General features: G+C 35.7%; 3 protein-coding genes across 3 annotated transcripts; 1 reads left to right on the top strand and 2 right to left on the bottom strand.

The window, feature by feature from the left end:
• Positions 1-490: 490 nt before the first annotated feature.
• LOC138337722 (putative F-box/LRR-repeat protein At3g18150) lies at positions 491-1591 on the top strand. The gene is made up of 4 exons (XM_069287997.1): positions 491-623; positions 762-880; positions 997-1167; positions 1301-1591. The coding sequence occupies exons 1-4, from the start codon at positions 491-493 to the stop codon at positions 1589-1591; spliced, it is 714 nt and encodes a 237-aa protein (XP_069144098.1).
• A 458-nt stretch (positions 1592-2049) lies between these two features.
• Positions 2050-14580, bottom strand: LOC138337721 (uncharacterized). Its single transcript, XM_069287996.1, has 3 exons — positions 14260-14580; positions 14063-14203; positions 2050-2130 (listed from the first exon to the last, which is right to left on the bottom strand). The coding sequence occupies exons 1-3, from the start codon at positions 14578-14580 to the stop codon at positions 2050-2052; spliced, it is 543 nt and encodes a 180-aa protein (XP_069144097.1).
• A 7918-nt stretch (positions 14581-22498) lies between these two features.
• Positions 22499-23059, bottom strand: LOC138337720 (uncharacterized). The gene has a single exon (XM_069287994.1). The coding sequence runs from the start codon at positions 23057-23059 to the stop codon at positions 22499-22501; it is 561 nt and encodes a 186-aa protein (XP_069144095.1).
• Between the last annotated feature and the right edge of the window lie 1807 nt (positions 23060-24866).

Below are 24866 nucleotides of genomic sequence, written 5' to 3'. Positions count from 1 at the left end.
AGACCAACTCAGAAATTTGCCCGATTCAATCCTACTTCACATCCTATCTATGTTTCCAAACAATAAAGAAGTTGTGAGAACCAGCGTATTATCTGAACGCTGGCGGTTTCTTTGGAAATCAGTTCCAATATCTCTCAATTTCAACTTTCCGGATAGTGACAATTAAAATGACACTCTTGATTATATAGTTTCTATCCATAGAGAACTTTATTATTGGAGGTCTTGCGAGAAAATTGAAACGCTCAACGTGTGGGGCCTTAAGTATGTGCAGCGTTTTACTAAAGATGTTGATTTGTGGGTACATTTTGCAACTAAACTAGCTAATGTTGAAGATTTTGGACATAAATTTATTTCAGATAACCAAAGGTATGAGTTTCCTCAATTTGCATATAAAAATGCATCGTTGAGGAGTTTGGTTTTAGTTCACTGCCAATTGAACCCTTTTGGAAATGTTAACTGGAGTAGTCTCGTTTCTCTTTCAACGTTTAACATGGAATTCATAGATGGTGTCGTGGAAAAGATATTATCTGGTTGCCCTAACTTGGAGTACTTAGAATTGGATGAGTTTTCAGGCATACATCGTTTGGAAATAAGCTCTATGAAGTTGAGAGAATTAATTATAGGTGAGTATAAAAATGAGAACCATGATCTAGGGCTCGAATTATTAGCCCCCTATATTAAAATATTGGAAATCGTGGGATGGTGCAGTGAGATACGCATCATAAATGTGGCATCACTTGTTACTGCAATGCTTTGTTTAGATTTTGATTTTGATTTGGGGAAAGAACAGTACTTGGAGAAGGAAACTAGTCTTTTTAAGAAGATTCTTCACAGTGTTGCCCATGTCGAGAATCTTACATTGGGATCCTGGCGCATCGAGGTATATTCATACTCTTCATTGTCTGAAATTGAAATTCTTTTTAAGGACTCTTTATTTACTATAGGATCATATTTCCTTGTTTTAACATATTTTGGTTTGTCTATTTCCGTTGTAAGTGCTTGTCAATATTGGAGTTGAAAGGGTTGAAGTTTCCACCATCAAGCCGGAAATTCTTAAAACTTGGTGTGGAATTTAATCAGTTAGACTTTCCTGGAATTTACTGCTTTCTACAGACCTCACTGGATCTTGAGACATTGGTCATTTATTCATACGATGTTGAATTGGGAGTAAGTTTCTTTTAGACCTTTATGCTTTTTAAACAACTATTCATCATTGATATTTCAATAGTAGGTACTTGTATTGAAAAGTCATCATCTTTTTATTTTATTCTTGCTTAATATAGTGGATTATTTCCTACAGTACTTGCTGTCATGGTACACAGATTGGGACCAAGAGACGAGGATGCTTGAGCCACATAATTTTAATGGATCATTTTCATATCTGAAGATCATCAAGATGCTTAATTTTAATGGATGGGTTCTGCCATTGATAAATTATTTGCTCAAGCATGCAATTGTGCTAGAAAAGTTTGACATTGTTGCTGCAGTTCAAAGGAATCATACGTCTCTGGATTATGTTACAGTGGCATCGGAGGTCCTAAGCTATCCAAGATCCTCTCCACATGCTTCAGTTTTATTCTCTTATAGATAACTTTGGTCCCCTATTACTTGGCATTTATAACTTTATGTTTGTAACTGTCTGGTTTGCAGTGAAGAACACCTGTTATAATATGGAATCAGCTGATTAAACTTGATTGATGCAAAATCAGATTTACAGAAATTTTTAAGTAGCATAAAAATGTCAGTATTTGTTTTCAAAATTCCCCTAAATTGTTCAACTTTTACTTCAAATCACTATTTGTTTTCAAAAATCTTATTTCCTCACACACTCGAAAGAAGAGTTCTATATATCAAACAAAACATGAAATCCCTCACAAATGTTCCGGTCTACTTGTGGCTTATGCTCGTCTCAACTATTTTGTGGCAACGAGGCACCGATAAATACAAAAAGAGCATAAGTTATGTACAAGTCATCTCAAATGCTACAGGAAGGGGATTATTTTTGTCATTCTGATTTCAATTTGTGTACAACATTAGTCACTTCACCTGTTACTGCTCCAAAAGGATTATAGGGCGATCAATAACCAGCAAACTACTAAAATGTAATGAATTCAACAACACAATCAGCATCTGTAAATCATCACCAAAAGACGAATAATTACAAATTTGAACATCAAATTCATAACCATAAGTGAAACTACAATTATTTTATGACTCTTTCACTAGCAAATTATTAAAGGAAATCATGATAATTCATCAGCTTATTTCGATAAGCCCAGGCTTTGGATGATTTTTCTCAAGTTTTTCATTTTCAAGACCTTCATGAGTATGTCTGAATCAGCATACTCTCCCAGATCAAAGGAAACTCAAGCTGAGTAACAGAGAACCAACCACCATCAATTTATAACAACCTCCAACGAATAACAAGAACCCGGTTCACACAACTAAGTTCCCCCTGATGGTGTACCACTCTAAGTGTCCTTATTGCTCTATTATTCCCCCTATCTCCAGGACCAAAGGTTAGTATATTAACTCATGTTGCAGGTGCATCAATGATTGTTATTTCTGAACCAGGTTCATTTGCAACGTTCTCTAAATTTGCATCATCGAATATGTTATATTATTTCACTTTTTTCAACTTTTTCTTTTAATCTTGTCTCTTTCATTTTCTCATCATTCACAAGGACTACACTGCCGCCTTGAAAATCAAAGAGCAAGAGGAAATTTTATACCATTTTCATCACCTATTTGAATCATGTACGAGGTTGACCTTTTCCCTCTCACCTTCACCTTAAATACTAGTCAAAAATAAGTTTTGAGAACCCAAATTAGCTTGGGATCCTTTATGTGAGTAAAAGGCTGATACAATTTCTTCTAACCCATAAAGACAAAGAAAAAATCTTTTATTTGGAATCGATTCTTAACCGTTTCAACCTTCTCTTTTTTTGTGAACTTAATATTTTTCTGAAAAGCTTCAAATAGAGATTTACATTGATTATTTAAATGACCCGAGTTTTCACAATGAGTGCATAAACTTTTAGATGTATGAATAGTGTGTGCTACAAGATTATTTTGTTTTGTAAAGCTTATCTTACTTCAATTGGTGGTTTGCCTTTCTTGAACCTAAGTTAAAATTTCAAATTGTTCAAGGTCAAGTTTTGTATGATCATGATTTGTCAATTTATGGTTGACAATTTTATATTTTCTTCGAGAGATAATTGAAGTTCACTAGAAGAGTTTTTTCCCTTGTGACTTAAATCTGAGGTCTGAATTTTTTTCTTTTAATTTATTTTGAAGACATTGATTGTGTTTCTCAAGATTTTAATTTTCTTATCTTAAAGATGCATAGTTTTCCATCATTGGTTCTCTTTCAGAATTGATTGACTGATATGCATTTATAAGAGTACTCAATAAGGACTCAAGTTTTTTTTAGAATATGATTTAATATTTACTCTAATATGATGAAAACTTACCTATCTTTGTTGGTCATTTAAGAATCTATTTCAGCAATCAGTGCAAGAAAATCATATTTAGTTGTTTGTTCTATTACAAGTAGTGATTAATTTTCGAACCCTCCATCCTCAGATTCTTTTTCTGATAAGTCTTCCATAGCGGTGAAGGCCCTTTTCATTGAGAGACCAGCTTTTTGATTAGTTATTCGTTTGTTTGTGGGAATGTACTTATCATTCTTGATTTCCTTTTCTTTCTACGAACTATTCCTGTTTTCTCGAGAGCTTTTAATGCACAAAACTTGATAAAGTTATCCAGATATCCACACTTGTGACATACTTGATCTATTGGATTTTCAGTGTTTTTCTGAGAGTTCCTTCCTTTGAACACTTGTCCCTTTTTTTAATTCTAGAGAACCTTTTGTTAATTAGAGCAATATTTTTCATCCTCAAAATCTATTGGTGTTGTGCATGTAAGAATTCGATTCTTCTCTTTTCTTTTGCATCCATAACTAACTTATATAGATCACGTGCTTCAGTAATGGCTTCAACTATTTTACTAGGCTTACATATGATCATTCGATAATATTTGTATTTTTGGTAGATAATTGGACAAAAAATTTTATCCCGAGGCAAAGCGTTTCTCCGAAATTTTAAAGTCCTATATTTTTTATAATTTTTACTTTTCTTATACAAAAATTATGAGTCATAGATAAATTTTAAGTATGAGAAAGAAGTATAAGAAAATATCACTGGAAATTGTTGGTAAGATGTAATAAAAAAAATTAAATTCTAAGAACAACATTAGAAAATAAAAAAGAGATCAAAAAATGTTGAACGGAAACACTCTCAGTAAAGTGGAACATCACGTCCATTCAGTATCATAATTCATTATAGACAACATAGGATAGTTTGAACAAATATTTATTGTGTCTTATCGCAAATGTCACAACTCTTTGAAAAAGTTACAACGTTTATGAAAGATCATAACCTTTCATAAAAGTCATAATTTTTCATAAAAGTCGCAACTCCTAATAACAAAGTGATATCTTTTTAAAAAAGTTACAACTTTTCATGAAAATGGAAGGCTAGTTTTGGAAATAAATGAATTTAAGTATATGGTATATGATATATGTAAGTTTCCCAAGTAAAAACACCTTTTGAACCTAATGAACCATACATGTGTTACCTAAGTGAGATGGCCCATTAATTAATCTAACCCAACGCCCTAATATTGTCTATATAAACATCACTATGGGTGTTGGAAAACATACTTTAGACAACCTAATGAACGGCTTGGTTTAGGGAGTTGATAGTTGATGATAATTAAGTTGTGGAACTAGGGCAAGCATCCCCCGTGTGAGAGTTCCTGGATTAGTAATTTGAGTCGTGGTTACTGCAGATGATCTGTTTCCAAAAGGAGAAAACATGTAAGTCTCTGATCTAGCAAATATGATAGTATGTTTTATATTCATAATGGAATCAGAGTTGGTATTTAATTTTTATTTCTCTACTAAATTCCCTCTTTATGACAAGGAATAATATTACACCTTATCAATAAAATAATGATAAGTAGTGTCAGCATCCAATTGTCGATCTAAAGAAGTAGTTTTACTTTGATGGACATCTACAATCCTTCATTTTTTTATTTAAAATTTCTCTCACATCAGCTTGATACTTATCACTATATATAGTACCTTTTAAAGCAACTTCAATGATATCATCAATCTGTTTGTTATTTTTATTTCTTTTTTAGATAAAGAAACAAATATCTCAACCATGACTTTGTTGCTTACAATAATTGCAACACAAAGGTAGATTATTATACACAATCTCCTGGAAAACCTCGATTAAACTACCATATTAATTCCATCTGCAAACTGCTTTGTTTGATGCAATTCCTCTCCAATCATAAAGTCTTGCCTTTCCTTCATTGAAAATGTGATAATAATATCTCCGTGAACTATTTTAATTGACTTCACGATTGTTTTTGTGCACGTGAACATTTTCCTATTTCCAAATCTAAACATTTTTTATTTTGCACATAGTGATGAGTTTACTTATCAAGTGATCCGATTAAGCTTAATCAGTTTGAAATTAATCTAATATGTACATGTGTTTATTCATGTTGTATTCATAACATACTTAGAACGAAATTTGAAGAGCTTTGTAACACAACAAACTTAAAGAACATTTTCAGAACTAGAAAATTAAAATAGTAGCAAAAATATAATCCGAAAGAGATCAGAATAAATATACGAAATATTTTTCTTAAAGAAGAATTGTTGTTAATATGTGTCTAAAGAATCTTATTGATTCCAACATACTTTGCAGAAACACAAAGTTACCAAAGTTTAATGAACCAAAGAAGAACAAAAGAATAGAAGAAATGAAATTAATTCACAAATCTAAAATTTGTAACACAATCTGGAAAATAGAACTAAGATCAAGCCCACGAAATGCGTAGTGTCCCCTTCAAGAAATTATTCTCCTCTAGTATCCGAAGTTTGATTTGGAATATGTCCTTCCAGGGTAGAATGATCACAATCACCAGCGTATTGATACCCAAAACGCTGGTGTCAATGATCCACTGAACTACAGTAAAGTACGCTTAGAATACTAGATTTAGAACTAGAAGAAAAATTCCATAAATTCTATTTTTAAAATGAGAGGAAATCCTTCAATTTATAGAAAACAAACGGTAGTGCGAAAAGGTTTTTATTGTGCCTTACCGAAAAGGTCACAAACCTTTGGAAAAGTCATAATCTTTCAAAAAGGTCGTCACCTTTCATATAATTCACAACTTTCCATAAAATTCAGAACTTTTCATAAAAGTCAGAACTTTTCATAAAAAATCCCAACTTTTCATAAAAATCACTACTTTTCACAAAAATCGCAACCTTTCTTAAAAGTCAAAACTCTTTATAAAATTCGCAACTCTTCATTTTCCATTCGCACCTTTTAAAAGCCAACAATCCCCCGCATGAATGGGGAATCACTCCTAGAGAAAAAAAATGGACAAGTATGTCTACTTTAAAAGCAAGAATTAATTGCATTTGGATAAGTAGGTTTTCCCCTTGGACATTCCGTAGTGAACATATGTCGGATATATTCGGTCAATCGGTAGAGGTGATATCTTTGACCGTCGAGCTTTGGTGTATACGTAGAGAACCATATGTCACACATTAACCCATTACCATTTATGGTTCTTAGGGTTATGTTCATTTTAGCCATGAACACCTCTTGGTTTAATGAGTGTATAGAGAGATGGGCTTTTGATAATCATCTTCTTTGAAGCGGCTTACACTTCACACTCACATAGGTGATTTCTAACTGTATTATCGCGTAAATACACTATTTTGTAATCTCTGACAAACTTAGCAAATCATTAAAACCATTAAGCTTTATTAACTCATTAACAAGCCTTAATGTTGTATCCTTGTGCCTAAGCATTTTCTTTATCAGGAGAATGGATTGAGTTTGTTGACAATGTCGAATCGTCATTTACAACCTAGTTTTTCTCCTTAAATCTAGCTCTTGGGATCTTCCGTCTGCTAGATAGAGTTACCTCCATGATAACTTGTCCTAAGCCGTAAATTCATTCCCTTAGATGATCTTTCTACTTTCTCTCTAATTAGGCCTTTTTGTAAGTGGATCCGACACATTATCCTTTGACTTTAAATAGTCAATTCTAATAATTCCACTAGAGAGTAGTTTTCTAACGGTATCATATCTATGTCATATATTACGAGACTTTTCGTTATACGTCATGATCCATGCCCTATCTAATACATCTTGTCTATCAAATTGTATGCATACTAATGCCTAATGTTAGGGACGACATAGAATATCTATCAAAAAATTTTGGAGTCTTTCAACTTATTCACCGACCTTATTTATAGCACCTAGCTCAGAGATCATTACAGGTACATATCTCTTTGAAATATTTCTAAGAGACTTCTCCTCTACCAACAATAAATACATATCCACTCATGGATTTTACTTCATTTGACCGAAGATCCAATTTGCATCACTATATCCTTTCAATACTGTTGGATATTGTTATAATGCAAGACATAGTTTTAAGTATTATTTTAAATACTCCAAAACTCTATTTATTGCTATCTATTAGTTTATTTGGGATCACTTGTGAACCAACTCAATTTATAATAGCAAATGTTATATCTAATCGAACACACTTCATGATATACATCATACTTCCCAATACTCTAGCACAATCAAATTATGAGTCAATTTTTCTTTCACTCTTTTGAAATGCAAAACTCACATTTATTAGAGATTTGACAATATTGACATCCATATATTTGAACTAGTCAAGTACCTTTTCAATGCAATTAGAGCGTGAAAATGCTAAATATTATGGAGTTCTAAGGATCCTTGTATCTAAGATCGCATCAGCAACTCCAATATTTTTTAATTACAAACTTGCTTTGTAGCATATTTTTATTAGTATTTATGTCACTAGTGTCTCTATTGATGATCTACATATCACCAATATACAAACAAACAATGAACTTATGATTTTAATGTGAACACATTTAACACTTCCATCATTCTTAAATCGATTTTCCAACATGGTTAAGTCAAACTTCTTATGTCATTGTTTAATTGGGTGCTTGTTTTAGTCCATAATGTGACTTAACAAGTTTTCACACTTTCTTTTATTTACCAGGAACCACAAAACCCTCGGGTTATTCAATATAAATTTCTTCCTCCAATTCTACATTTATGAAAGTTCTTTTCACATTTATTTGATGAATTTGGATGTCATATACCACAATTATAATTTTAGCATCCTAATAGATGTAATTTTAATTACGAAAGAGCATATATATGGACAAGATCAAAACCTTATTTTTGTCTAAAGCCTTTGACACAAAGTCTTGCTTTATATATTTCAATAGTTCCATCAATTGTTATTTTCCTTAAAAAGATTCACTTTGAACCCAAAGGTTTATTTTCTGGAATAAGACCTATTAACTTCCAATATGGTTGCTTACAATTGCATCAATCCCACTATTGACACCAACTTTCCAAAGGATGAGTATACAGAAGACACAAGAAATGTTACAAAATCATATTCGAAGAAAGTAAATGTCCTTTGACATTTACTAAGCCTCTGAATGTCTTTATTAAGTACATTATCTTTTTTCCTTTCCAGGGCCTTTTAGAACCTTCTCTAGACTACTCAAGTCTAATTTTACAATCCACAATCATAGGTCCTATTTTAATTCTTTTAAGAATTGGAACTTGGACTTTGGCTAGACACCCCCACACTTTGAAATATTTCAAGTTGGATTTCCTTTCATTCCATTTCTCGATTGGAAAAGATTGTATCATGAACAAACAAAATCACTTTCTTTTTAAAAACACAAAACTTTTTATTGTTCCCTTTTGCAGTAAGGATAGTTCCTCCACACAAGTTTTATGGTAAATTCGAACTTATAAATAATGCATCCATTATTTCTTTAAACGATTGATTTTCATTAGATTGAGATGAATAAGTCAATAGTTTGATGGATAATTCCATTTTTCAAACATATTTCTGCACAAGGAGATTTATATTCTCCATTCATCAGAAAACATAGTCATTTCTAATGCAATTGTCAATAAAAGTTACGAGATATTTTTTTCAACCATGAGATTGTGTTAAATTCATATCACAAATGTTAGTGTAAGTCAATTCTAAGGGATTAGAATTCCTTTCAACAGATTTATAAGAATTCTCAACATACTTAGATTCCACAAAAATTTGATATTTTTATTTATTGCACTCAAAGTTAGATAAAACTTCTAAGTTGATCAGTTTTCCTTACAAGGTTTTGTAATTGACATGCCCCAAGAGTTCATGTCACAAACATTGACTCAAGCAAGTAAGAACAAATAAAAAACATTGAGTTCGAAAAGCTCTTCGCAAGGTAGCTTTTTCCTCACTAATATTTTGTTCCTATTTCTTACAATTTTGTGTGATACAAATGTTCTTTAGAGTCAGAACCTTGCCAAATGTCCTTTTCAGAAGGACCTTTCCATAACTTTCAATTTGATTGTTATTGAACTACCAATGAACAAAGTCTCATCGGGTTCAATAAAGTCAATATAGTCCAAATGTTACTTTTAAAAAAACATGACAAATGACTTGTCACGACTGGAATCTAGACCCCAGAAGAGACCGTCGTCGTTGACCTCTCAGAGGTCGCAAAAAATCCTACTTATGTCATTCTTACTTTACATAGGTTACGCGGAAAATTTGAAATTTTTTTTCTTTAAATATACTTGCTATACATTATTAATATTTCGTAATCGTGCATCGTCAACCATATAACATTTAAGACATAAGCAACTGAAAGAAATAATTCATTAAGTATTAATTGTATAATCGGCCAAATTAGCACCAATACAAAGTCTAGATCAAAACAGGAAAGAAATGCTAGTGGTACATGCGCCACTAGCTCAACACTAAAACTACGCTAGATGTAAAATAGTAGCATCCTCGTAAGCGTGAGTACCCAACAAACTCCGGATGAATGTTGACGTCCGGATAGCTGCAACAACAAGCCTTCAGCTCTACCGTCCACCTGTGTCTGCACCTAAAAGTAGATGTTTATATGGAATTAATACACACTTATACTAACTATGGGTATATGCAAGCACACACCACGGACATGCATGACAAATAATAGCTCTTTCCTAACTACATGATTTTTGGAAGTCAAGTTAGTGGACTTGCCAAATTGAGATTGGGAAAGTTATGCAATGAGAGTGACATGCATCATTATAACTATCGCATGGCACACAACACATAACATCTTCATATAAGACATAAAATATAACACATAGCTTATTTCATATTATTCATTCATATGCCATGATACCTTGATATCATGGACTTCACCTTAAGACTTTCTAAAATGAGGGCTCAACATATGGGAACTCAACTAGGGAGCCTTCTTTAGCAAACACAGAGTCTGCTTCATTCATACATACGTACCTCAGTTCAGCTTATTCATAGGCAAGCGTGAACACCAGCTATACCGAGGATGTAGACTTTCATCGGGTTTGCTATGCAATGATCAGGAATAACCTAATGTCATTACCTAAATCTAGCTCACATGTTGATTATCCTATCCTAACACCTTCATTATCAATCATTTCTTTAAATGATTCATTTGAGGCTGGCCTCCTTCATTCTTTGGGAACTTTAACTTTAACCGACATAGATCATGTGAGCATCATGAAATCCAGTGTCTCCCCCACACCGAAAGAGGTGGAATCACCGGCCAAACTGACTCAATAACATGCTAGCGTATATAGGAATTTAACCCCGCCAGATCCCTATATTGGCAGTATTGGTTCAAAGACTAGGAGATGTATGGAGACCCATACTTGGTAAGCCTGACAGTCTCATCTCATGAGAGTTGCATGAACTTTCGCCCTTCTCGAAAGAAGACATCACCGCTCATAGCTAGCCTATGTGATCAGTATAAAGTTCCATTACATTCAACTCATACATCATGGAAGATGGCTTCTAGTATGACGAAAGAAGGCATCACTGCTCATAGCTAGACTATCGATGCTCAGTATAAAGATCTGTTACATTCAACTCATAAATCATGGAAGCTTGCTTGTAGTATGACGACAGCATAGCTCATTAGATGATTTCTCATCTCATCATTAGTAGTAAGTGTTTTAAACTCAATATTTTTATTAGAGTGTACATAGAGACTGGTCTCTTCATTATCTTACACCCTCATTGGTGAGTACGTATTGGTAACATTTACTCAGGCCCATTTGAGATTGCTCTCATCATATACATTAGCCTTACATCATGATTGTTACCACACTCTTCATTATTAGCACCTTTGTTTTTCATAGTTACTCACCTCTTATTATGTGAATGTTCATTTCTTCATTTCATAGTTCATCTCATCATATGCCAATGCACTTGGCCATTTAGTGTATCTTACACTCGTACTTAAACATCCTAAGGTTCATCATTTGATTACGTACATTTTAGGTTCACTTAATTTTTGAACGTATGTTAGACTTATGTGTCTATACATACAAGTCATGGGGCTTTATTCATAGTTCTCTAAGTGATTCTTACTTTCTTAAGATTATGTATTACAAGACTTATGTATCTTGTATGTATGCCAATATCATGATTTTTTATCTAAGTAGATGGCATTATTTTTGAATAGTTTACACACGTATGACTTATGTATCAATACAGAGGTTTGGGCACGGGAACCCAAATCTTGATTCACTTGGATATCATTTATATTTTTCATTCATTTTATATATAATATTCATAAAATTAGAATTCTAAATTAAATCTCAACATTTACATGTAAGGATTAATTTTGTATTTAAATTAGAATTCTAAATTAAATCTCAACATGTACAACAAATAATAAATTTTCTATTTTAATTAGAATTCTAAATTTAATCTCAACATTTTCATGAAAGGGTAATTTTTATTTATTTTTTTATTTATTTACTTATCTATTTATTTATTTATTACATTTTTCTTGTCAAATTCGCATATACCATGAGGTTGTAGGATCAAACCCCCACAAGCTCTCTTCCTTTTTCTCCAATTCCGCAGCCTGCCTGAGGTAGTGGTTTCAATTCCCACACCTCACAATTCTTTAAATTTCATTTTTCTCCTTTGTTCTTGAGCAGTGCTAACGGAGGGGCGTGGGATAAATTCCCACGACCCCATAGTTTTTTCTTACTATTTTTTTCATCCTCCTTCTATGCTCCTAGTTCGCTACTGACCAAGGGGTTGTGGGATCAATCCCCCACAGGCCCGCCCTCTTTTATATATATATATATATATATATATATATATATATATATATATATATATATATATATATATATATATATATATATATATTAAATGTCACCTACCCTTCTGCATTGAGGTCATGGGATCGATCCCCACGCCTCGCGATTTCTTTTCTTCATTTGTTTTCCCTTCTTCGTGCATAGCTGGAGGTCGTGGTTCAAATCCCACGCCTCCCCTTTTTTTAATTTTTTTTTTTTATCTTTTTCATCCTCCTCCTATGATCCTAGTCGTCTATTGACCAAGGGGTTGTGGAATCGATCCCCATGCCTCGCGATTTCTTTTCTTCATTTATTTTCTTTTCTTCGCGCATAATTGGAGGTCGTGGGTTCGAATCCCACGCCTCCCCTTTTTTTTAATTAATTTTTTTCCTCCTTTCTTTTTCAGCAACCCGATTTCGAATCCCCCAGCCCCCCTTTTCTCATTTTTTATTTCGCCAATCACAGCAGCCACACGGGTGAGGTCACAGGTTCGAATCCTGGTGGCCTCACACCTTTAAAGTTTTGTTAAATTTCCAGACTCTTTTATTAAAGTTTAGTCTAAATTAACATGGCATTGTTGCTGGAAATTTTGGTCATTTTTCAATTCATTTTTATCAAAGTTTTCACTTGAACTCCTAATGAAATTCGTAGACCATTTTAACACATTTTTAGGCGCATCTTTCATAGGTTTGTTTGGCTAAAAGATTGTTATTCAATCAGCCATGATTCATTACAATGAACATCACGTTGAGTACAACTTTTGCACATAAAATACAAGAATTAAACATGCCATTTCGCACCTCCAACAGTCACTAAATTCACTGCCACACCTCAGTTTTTCACATGATCTAGGACAACATATTCAATATTCACATATTTCCGAACATGCATACGTAAACATTAACATCACCAAAATGAATTTCATCCTTACTTTGCACCAGAAAAAATACTCAACCTATAATTCGATGGGAGCTAGTGACAAGGACATACAACGGGGAACAACCCTAGTTTTCGGAATGAATATCTTCAACCTTAAGGGGTCTTTTGGGAAAGGGACCAAGAAAGAAGAAACCCATACCTTAATCGATGTTCAAACGCTGATGTTGCTGCCCGGAAACTCCTCTAACCCATGCCCAATTTACTTCAACGTACACCTCACTCGACGAACCTCTCTTAGCCTTGACGTTTTGATTACTTTGTCTTCTACTTAAAAATTCTAGTGAGTTCTTCAAGTGTGAATAACTCTTGATGTATTTTCAGTTCTTGAAATTATATTTGGTAGAAACTAACGTGACAGAGAGATATGGAGAACGTGACAGAGAGAGAGTGTGTTATTTGGATTAGGAAACCTAATTCAAGATTTAGGCAAATAAGATTTAAATTAAATTAATACAAATATGATTTATTTTTAATTCATACGTGAAAGTATCACTATGCCCTTAAAATTTTAGATTTTTAATTAATAATTAAATCACCTTAACTACCTATTTATTCAAAAAAAAATTGGATCGTTACATTATCCCCGCTCTAGGAACATTCATTCCCGAATGACACTACTATTATACATCGTAATACCAATAAGATCATAACTTAATCGCTATGCACAATTAGCCAATAGCAACAAAATATGAAGAGATAAGGAACTATAGTCTTACGAGTAGGAAGTCTAACCTCAAAAGATGATAAAGATGAGGATATCGGGATCTCATGTCGGCCTCAGCCTCCCACGTAGCACCCTCAGCAAGATGATTTCTCCATAATACCTTCACTGTGGCAATCTCCTTGTTCCTCAGCCGCTTGACCTGTCTGTCTAAGATCTCAACATGTACCTCCTCATAATACAAGTCCTCACCAACCCCCAAACCTTCAACAGGTAGGATTGATGCTGGATCACCTAGGCACTTCTTCAAAATATAGACATGAAAGACTGGATGAACAGAAACTAGCTCCGCAAGTAAACCTGGTCACCAACACTAAATTCTAAGGGTCGCTTTCTGTTGTCTGCATACAATTTCTGTCGACTGTAAGCAGTAGCCAACCTGTCCTTGATCACTCTAACTTTCTCCAAGGCCTCATGAATGATCTCTTGACCCAAAATGGATGACTCTCCAACCTTGAACCACCCAATTGGAGATCTACACCTCCTACCATATAATGCCTCAAACGGTGCCATCCCAATGTTTAAGTGATAGCTATTATTATACGAGAACTCTATCAAAGGCAGATGGTAATCCCAGTTACCTCTGAAGTCAATCACACACGCTCTCAACATATCCTCCATTGTTTGCATGGTGCACTCTTCCTATCCATCTGTCTGAGGATGAACAGTCGTGCTAAGTTTTACCTGCGTGCCCAAACTTTTCTAGAAAGATCTCCCGAAATGTGAAGTAAACTGAGCTCCTCTATCTGAAATGATAGACAAAGGAATCCCATGCCATCTCACAATCTCATCAATGTAGAGTCTCACATAATCCTCGGCTCTGTAAGTAGACTTCATAGGAATAAAGTGGGCAGACTTAGTCAATCTGTCCACAATAACAATATGGAGTCATGCTGCCTCCTAGTCCTCGGAAGACCAACCACGAAGTCCATATTAATGTCCTCCCACTTCCAAGTCGGAACCTCAATAATCTGAGTCAGACCACCAGGCTTAAGATGCTCTGCCTTAACCTGCTGACAATTAGGACACTTAGCCAGATATTTTGCAATATCCTTCTTCATGCCATCCCACCAATAAATCTACTTAAGATCATGATACATTTTGGTGGAACTTGGATGTACGAAATATCTGGAACCATGGGCCTCTGCCATAATGGTCCATAAATCATCTACATCCGGTACACACAACCTGTCCTGGTATCTAAGTATGTCATCATCTCACAAAGAGAAAGACTCATTCATTTTTAACAACAGTGAGTCCTTCAGCTCCATCAACACAGGATCAAGATGTTGACCCTTTTTTACTTCAACTATCAGGGATGATTCAGAACTAGATGAACTGAAACACCCCCGCTAGTAGAGTCAACAAACCGTACACCCAGTCTAGCCAGTCTGTGTACCTTTTTCACTAGCTCCTTCTTCTCATTCTCAACGTAGTTTGTACTCCCCATGCTCATCTTGCTCAAAGTATCAACCACAACATTAGCCTTACCTGGATGGTAGTGCACATTCATGTCATAATCCTTCAACAGCTCCAACCATCTGTGTTGACGTAGATTCAACTCTCTCTGTGTGAACACGTGTTGGAGACTCTTATGGTCTGTGAACACATCCACGTGTACTCCATACAGATAATGCCACCACAACTTCAGTGCAAACACCATAGCTGCCAAGTCCAGGTCATGAGTGGGATAATTCTTCTCATGAATATTGAGCCGTCTGGAAGCATAGGCTATCACCTTACCAGCTGCATGAGAAAACGACCCAAACCAACCCTAGATGCATCACAATAAACCATGTAATTCTCACCACACTTAACTAGAGTAAGCACCGGGGCTGAAGTGAGTCTGTCCTTGAGTTCCTGGAAACTCTTCTCACTACTATCCGTCCATTCAAACTTGGTTTTCTTATTCGTCAAAGCTGTAAGTGGGGAAGCAATGGAAGAAAAGCCCTCCACAAATCTGCAGTAGTAAACAGCCAATCCTAGAAAGCTACGAATATCGTAAGGAGTAAGAGGTTTTGGCCAGTTCTTAACAGCTTCAGTCTTCCTGGGGTCTACTTCTACACCTTGATCGGACACAACATGGCCTAGGAAGGTTACTGATCTCACCCAGAATTCACACTTGCTGAATTTCACATACAACTGATGTTGTCTAAGTACCTGCAAGGTAAGTCTCTATTGCGGTTCATTCTCTTCCTTGGTCTTAGAGTAGATGAGAATGTCATCAATGAATACTATGACGAAAGAGTCAAGGTATTCAATGAACACTCTATTCATGAGATCCATAAATGCAGCAGGTGAATTCGTGAGACCAAATGACATAACCAAGAACTCATAATGACCATAACGGGTACGAAAGGCTGTTTTTGGGACATCTCCATCCCTAACACTAAGCTCATGATACCCTGCACGAAGATCAATCTTAGAGAAGAAACTAGACCCTGGGAGCTGATCGAACGAATCATCAATTTTGGGAAGTGGATACTTATTCTTTGTAGTGACTTTGTGGAGCTGCCGATAATCAATACACATTCTAAGGGTCCCATCTTTCTTCTTTACAAACAACACTGGAGCGTCCCAAGGGGATATGCTCGGCTGAATGAAACCCTTATCAGTAGGGCTGCATATCGGTCGGTTCGGTTTGATTTTGAACATTATCGGTTTTGCTTATTGGTTATCGGTTTGTAGACTAGCTAAACCATTAAAGAACCATTACGTTATCGGCTTATCGGTTATCGGTTTATCGGTTATCAACTCTTATCCGTTCGGTTATCGGGTTAACCATTAACATATCATACAATTTTTAAAAATAAAAATCACATGAAAATTTGAAGATTATCCCACGCACTTTGCAAATTAAGTCTGCTGAATTGCAAATTGCAATTTACAATTTGCACTTCGCACTGCAATTTGCAGGCAGAAAATGAAAACAATTTAGTGCAGTCAGTGCACTTTCAAGTTTCAACAAAAGGAAATGCACAATTGCAATTTCCAACAACAACATCCACATTCCACTCATTGCAACAAGCCAACAAAAACATCAACTCATCAAGTTTCGCCTTAACAGATAACAATACTACAACTGTACAATACATATATAAACTTTGCAACACAAATATGAAATCTCATAATAAAATAACATAATAAAGCAACCAAAAACTGTAACATAATAATAGCCAACAGTACAAGCTACAAGCATGCAAATTGCAAAATAATAGAAGTAAAAAATTCAACACAATTCACGCCTGCTAGGCTGCAACAGTCCACACTCCACACAGAGTCACAGACACACAAATTTAAAATAGCAGACGCCAGACAGCAGTAACACAACCTGAAAATTGAGTCTAAACATAATAATAACTAGTCATCAATCCTCAAAAGTTGACGATTTTGGTTCCTGTTTTCCAAACAACCCTTAACATGCCTTCTTAAGGAGGCAGTCCCAGTATTGCATGAATGGTAATAAACACAGCCACAATGAATACATTTTACCTTCCACGATCCATCTTCATTTTCTTCAAGTTTTTCATAGTGATTCCAAACAAGTGATCGATGCATGATAAAATCTGATTAGCAAAGAAATAGAGAAAGTATTAGATCAATAATAAATCAGACACAAAGACAAGATAACACATGTATATACCTTCCTTCCTCCAATTTTACATGTCGTCAATGCAAAGTTCTTTTCCAAGTTTAGCAAAATCTAAAGAGAAATACGATAACAAGTCAAGGCTCAAGACTTAAACAATAAAAGTATTAAATAAGCAATTCACAATTTAACATCAATGAGATTCTTTTCTTACCTTCTTCAAGTTGCTCAAGAAAATCTAAATCTTCCTCAATACTTATGGGTTGTGGCTCACTCTGAAGCCAATCTTGAAGGTACACTAGAGCTTGTACCAATCTAGGAGTTAATGAAATCCTAAATGAATCAAGTATGCGCCCTCCAGTACTAAAATCACATTCAGACGCCACACTTGAAATGGGAATAGCCAATACATCTCGAGCCATCTCAAAAAGAAATGGAAATCTAGGTGAGTTAACTTTCCACCAAAGCAATACATCAAAATCTGATTTTTCAATTTCAGTGTATTCATCAAGATATTTAACTAATTTAGACTTTGAACTTGCACCTGCCTTTTCAGATTTATGTTTATGTAATTCCTCAAAAAAAATTCCAAATTCTCCTACAAAACTTGAAATAGAAGTATCCACACCAGTTGAAGAAAATTGGCCACTTTTATCATTTGAAAAGGGGTTTGTATACTAATTAAACAAAGCTTCCATGTACATTCGCACACCATTTTCTATAGCAACCCCTTTTTCTCCAAACATCTTCTTAAGTGCAAAGCCAAGAGTACTAAATTTGTGACGAGGATCCAAAAAATGGTTTGAAAACCATCTTATTCATTTTTTCAGCATCACCCTAATATTTGTCAAATTTCTCCTTCATATTTTCTGCCATTTTAGCCAAAACTTGATCTTCATTTGATATCAATTGATTCAAATAAACACCAACTTGACAAATTTCAAGAAAATAAAGATTTGATGTAACATATCGTGAACCACATATCTTCAAAGTAAGATTAAAAAACATTTCAAGAAATTTTGTAGTTCTCTTTACGCCCTCCCAATCACTACTCAAAAGTGTACCTATAGAATTTTTATCAACAAACTTAAGATATAGTGCCAAGACAATATCACGATCGGTGCACTCTAAAATTACCCCTTCATATTCAATAACCCTGCTCAACATCATGTAGGTGGAATTCTACCTTGTAGGAATATCCAAGCATAAAGACTTTTTAGCAAGATTTTCATCCTCACAACATTCTTGAAATTTTTTCCACCTAGCAGGAGATTGCCTGATGTATCTCACTGCTTGTCTAACTCGTTCAATAGACACATTTGCTTCTTTTGTACCATCTTGAACCATAAGATTTACAATATGATACATACACCTTATATGAAGGTGACTACCACCCATTAAGTTGGTTCCCCATTTAGTTAATTGCTTAGACAACTCAGTTATTGCCATACTATTTGAACAAGCATTATCAACTGTTACAGTGAAAATTCGATGCAATCCCCACTCATATAAGCACTTACTAATAGACTTTCCAAGATCTTCACCTCTATGACTAGTGATCGGACAAAAGTTGATAATTCTTTTATGCAAAGTCCAATTTTTATCAATCCAATGAGCAGTAATGACCATATAATTTATTCTTTGTTTGGAAGTCCAAGTATCATTGGTTAAAGACACCCTTTGTTGTGTTTCCTTAAAAACAACCATTAACTTACGTTTTTATTCATTAATAAGATCAAAACAGTCACGAGTCACAGTGGTACGGGAAGGAATGTGGAAACAGGGTTGTGCTACTTTCATAAATTGTTTAAAACCTTCTTTTTCAACAAATCTGAAAGGAACCTCATCAATAATTACCATACGACACAAGGCCTTTTTACGCTCTTCCTGATCAAATTTCCATGGAACAACAACTACATCACCATTGTTACCCCCTATCATTGGTTGAAATGCTAATCTTGATTGTTTATTATCAATATTATAAGGCATCTTTATTCATTTGTTTATATGAGTAAGCATTGACGTTGTACCATGTTCTTTTGTGTCAGCAAAATACTTACAATAGTTACAAACAGCCTTTTCACTTCCATCAATATCAGTTTTACGAGTAAAATGATCCCACGCACGAGATCTTTTTTTCCTTCCTTTCTTTACTTTAGACTCAATAGTTTGACTTTGATCTATTGCATTTGAATTAGAAGCCCCACTTTCACCAATAACCTTATCAATTATGATATTTTCAGCCATGGTACATTCACCAAAACTGCAAAAAGATATAAACACTAAGTACTTTTATTACAGAAAGAATTACAAATTACAAACAATAGGCTAAGTAGTATCAACTATCAAATTTAAAATCAACAGTCAGAATGTCCTATACTAAATTGCAGTATAATATTCAAAAACAAGGTTAGTTCTTTTCTATTTTTCCCAGGTGTTATATATTTATAATAATATATAATATATTGACCAGCATTAAAAGTAATCAATGTTTATAATTTACCTATGTTGAAGAAAACCATTTTGTACTCGAATCAAATCTCTAGGTATTGTAATGTGGAGTTAGTTGCTACTTCATTTTTGTTTAAGAGAATACATGTCAAAGGGATGTTTTACTACCATTCTCATTCTCAGTTTTTCACTGTTAGACTCTAAGGTTAATTTCATAACATAATATAATAATATTAGTCTTAAAGAAGGACTCATTCCCATTCTTATAGCTATAACACTAATAGTTCTAATGAAATATCAATCTAGATACACCATCCAATTATATAAATATTAAGTCCATGTGGTGAAAGAAACTATGGTCCTAATAAAAATTTAAATCTTTCCTTCAATATTTCTACTTCTAGGTTCATCAACACTCAAAGAAACAGCTAAAGATTTGTGCTTTACTTGTCAATTTGCTCACCATAATTGCAACACTCAATAGTTACCTGGTGACTTGTGTCCTCGGACCTCGCCTGACGCCTGAGTGAGAGACTGAGAGACGAGAGTGACTGCCTTATGAGTATGCCTGAGTCTGAGTGACTGACTGACTAGAGTGGCCGAGTAGTGGAGGACGAAGGTGGTCCAGGTGAAGGCGTAGAGCAGTCATCGTCGCCTCGCCGGAGGTGATTCAAAATTTTCCGTCGCGGAAGTCGGAACCCTAGTGGAGGAAAAAGGTGGTCCAGGTGGAGGCGTTGAGCAGTCGTCGCCGCCTCATCGGAGGTGATTCAAAATTTTCCGTCGTGGAAGTCAGAACTTTAGTTCTAACCGAGAACTTCAAAGAATCAAAGTGAAAACTGAAAAGTTATGGGTATTAGACTATTGGGTATTAGTTGTCTATAATCGGGGTGTAAAATTAGAAAATTAGGAAAAAAAATATAAATATAAATATAGGTCTTATCGGGGTATCAGGTAGCCCAATATTTTGGCTCCCCAACCCGAGCCCGAAACTGATTACCCAATACACCATATTTCAAAATCGAGCCCCGAACCGTTAGCCCAATAACTCAAACTGTTAGCCCAATAACCCAAAAATTGGTCTGGATTAATGGTTTGACCCGATTTTTGCACAGGCCTACTTATCAGTGAGATCTTTTAACTACAGCTTCAACTCTTTGAGTTCTGCTTGAGCCATTCTATAAGGAGGAATTGAGATTGGTTTAGTATCGGGTTCTAAGTCTATACCAAAGTCAATCTCTCGAAAGGGAGGGACTCCAGTCAAATCTTCAAGAAACATATCTAGGCACTCATTCACTACGGGCGCTGAGTCTATGAAAGGAATGTCATGATTTAAATCCTTAACACTCACAATATTACATAATAACCCCTTGGACATCATTTTATTGTCCTTAAGATTTGAAATCAAGGGATTATGACGATTTGAATTGTACCCCTCCCAGACTAACTCTTCTTCATTACGGAAGCGAAACCTCACCACTCTACTACTAGAGTCCAAGGAAGCATAACAACTGTGAAGTCAGTCCATGCCGAGAATAATATCAAAATCATGCATGGGTAACTCAATCAAGTTTGCACACATAGTGTTACCCCTTACAACTATTGGGCAATTCTTGTATATTCTATCAGTTCTTACATTTTCTCCTAAAGGCGTACTAACCACTATAGGATCATGCAGAACTTCAGGTAGTATTTCAAAAGTAAGGGCAAGCAGAGGAGTCACAAAGGAAAGTGTAGACCCTGTGTCAAGTAAAGCATAAACAGAAGTTGAGAATACTTGCAGCATACATGTGACCATATTAGCGGACTTCTTCTGCTCCTCCCTTCCCTTCAGGACATAGAATTTGTTCCTCTTAGGAGGTTCGGCTGCTGCTGCACTCTGTGGGATAGGCCTAGGCTAAGCATTACCTCTAGTCTGACCTCTGTTCTGTGGACAGTCTCTGACCATGTGTCCACTCTTACCACAACCGAAGCAGGCATTAGTGCCCTATCTGCACTCTCCACTGTGAGCTCGGCCACATTTAGCATAGGTCTTTTTTGGACATTGCATCTCACCTCCATTGCCCCTCTTGAGTTCGTGTTTGCCTCCTCTAGGTGTTGTATTCCTATGAGGGTTAGAATTCCAAGAACTCTGTTGACCATTCTTGAATCTGGGCTGCTCACGGACGCCAAAATTATTTTTATGGCCTCTATGGTTGGGACCTGCCTGATCTTGAGGCCTAGGACTCCTAACATCATGAACACCTCTCCTCTTGTGGCTGTCGTCTACCTGTTGTACAAGCACCATTAACTTGGAAAGGTCCATATTATCATGGAGCATAGAAGACCGACACTCCTCCTCCACGTCTCCATTGATTCCTGTTAGGAACCTGCTCATCTCATCCCTGCTGTTAGAAACCAAGGAAGTAGCATACCTGGATGATTTCAACAAAGTTCAATCTTCTCCTCATTCTTGCCATTAAATATTAGGGAAAGTAACATAAGTTGATAGCTTCACAAACTTCAGGGAATACTCCTGACCGTCGAAGGGCCTTGTTTAAGGTTGATGAACTCCTCAACCTTGGCCTCCCTCATCTCTCTGGGGAAGAATCTCTCCAGGAATGTTGTCTTGAACAGCTCCCAGGTGACTAGAACTCCACCTAAGACACGACTATCTTGCCACATCTTGCACCAAATCTTTGCCACATCCTTGAGCTGGTAGGAAGCCAACTCAGCCTTCTCAATATCAGTGTCCCCCATAGCCACCAGAATCTTATGTACCTCGTCTATAAAATTCTGAGGATCTTCTAAAGTCTTATCCCTTGTGAATATAGGAGGATTCATCCTCGAAAAATCTTGCAGTTTGTCAGCCATGCTGCGAACCAGTGGGTTCTCCCTCTTAACATCCTGTCGGTTGACTTGGGCAGTCATAGCTTGAGCTTGCATCGTGATTGCCTGTGCCATCTGGGCTAGAGATGGCCTCACCTCAGCATTAGTCAATCCAGTTGGGTTAACCGGCATGGCCACTCCTTCAGCTGGAGCCTGGGGTGGATTCCGATTACCTCTAGCTGATGCTCCTCCCATCCTAAGACCCTTAGTTCTCCAAGTGTTCATCCTCTGAAAACGACAAGGATTGATGTTAGACACGTTCATAAGACCAAGAATTCAGACATTAGGAAAAGCACGATAAGATCAGAAGAAGGGAAAAATTTTCCTACGCATCATGCAGTCTCTGATCCAGGATAGTGGTGCACTTCACTACCATGACTTAGAAACTACTCAATGTGGTTGATGTGAACTCATTATTCTTGGAATTTAACCTAGTACTCTGATACCAACTTTTTCACAACTGGAATCTAGACCCCAGACGAGACCGGCGTCGTTGACCTCTCAAAGGTCGCAAACAAGCCTACTTACGTCATTCTTACTTTACATAGGTTAATTTTAGCGGAAAATTTAAAAAATTTTATTCTTTAAATATACTTGCTAAACATTCTTAATATTTCGTAATCGTTCATCATCAACCATCTAACATTTAAGAGATAAGCAACTGAAATAAATAATTCGTTAATTATTAATTGTATATCAGCCAAAATAGCACCAATACAAAGTCTGAACAGAAACTGGAAAGAAACGCTAGTGGAACATGCTCCACTAGCTCAACTCTAAAACTACGCTAGAATGTAAAACAGTAGCATCCTCAAAAGCGTGAGGACCTACCAAACTCCGGATAAATGCTGACATCCAGATAGCTACAACAGCGAACCTGTAGCTCTACCCTCCACCTATTCCTGCACCTAAAAGTAGATGGTTGTATGGAATTAGTACAAACTTTTACTAAGTAGGGGTATATTCAAGCACACACCAGGGACATGCATGAAAAAGAATAGCTCTTTCCTAACTACATGGATTTTGGAAGTCAAGTCAGTGGGAGACTTACCAAATTGAGATCGAGAAATTTATGCCATGAGAGTGACATGCATCATTATAATTATCGTATGGCACACAACACATAACATCTTCATATAGAACATAAAATATAACACATAGCTTATTTCATATTATTCATTCATATGTCATGAGACCTTGTTATCATGGACTTGACTTTAAGACTTTCCAAAATGAGGACTCAAAATATGGGACCTCAACTAAGGAGCCTTCCTTAGCAAATACAGAGTCTGCTTCATCCATTCATACGTACCTCATTTCAGTTCATTCGTAGGCCAGTGTGAACACCAGCTATACCTACAATGTAGTTTAAGACATTCATCGGGTTTGTCGTTCAATGATCAGGAATACCTAATGTCATTACCTGAATCTAGCTCACCTCTTGATTATCCTATCTAACACCTTCGGTATCATTCATTTCTTTATATGAGTCATTTGAGGCTGGACTCATTCATTCATTGTGAACTTTAACTTTAACTGACATAGATCATGTGAGCATCATGAAATCCAGTGTCTCCCCCACACCAAAAGGAGGTGGAATCACTGGCCAAAGTTACTCAATAATATGCTAGCGTATATGGGAATATAACCCCGCCAGATCCCTATATTAGGATTATAGGTTCAAAGACTAGGAGATGTATGGAGACCCATACTCGGCAATCCGGACAGTCTCATCTCATGAGAGTTACGTGAACCTTCACCCTTCCCGAAAGAAGGCATCACTGCTCATAGCTAGACTATCGATGCTCAGTATAAAGTTCTGTTACATTCAACTCATAAATCATGGAAGCTTGCTTGTAGTATGACGACAGCATAGCTCATTAGATGATTTCTCATCTCATCATTCGTATTAAGTGTTTTAAACTCAATATTTTTATTAGAGTGTTCATAGAGACTGGTCTCTTCATTATCTTACACCCTCATTGGTGAGTACGTATTGGTA

Source organism: Solanum lycopersicum, chromosome 8, assembly GCF_036512215.1.
Source record: "Solanum lycopersicum chromosome 8, SLM_r2.1".
Lineage (NCBI taxonomy): Eukaryota > Viridiplantae > Streptophyta > Magnoliopsida > Solanales > Solanaceae > Solanum > Solanum lycopersicum.
Note: the sequence above shows the minus strand (reverse complement) of the source record. Positions and strands in the feature narration are given on the sequence as shown.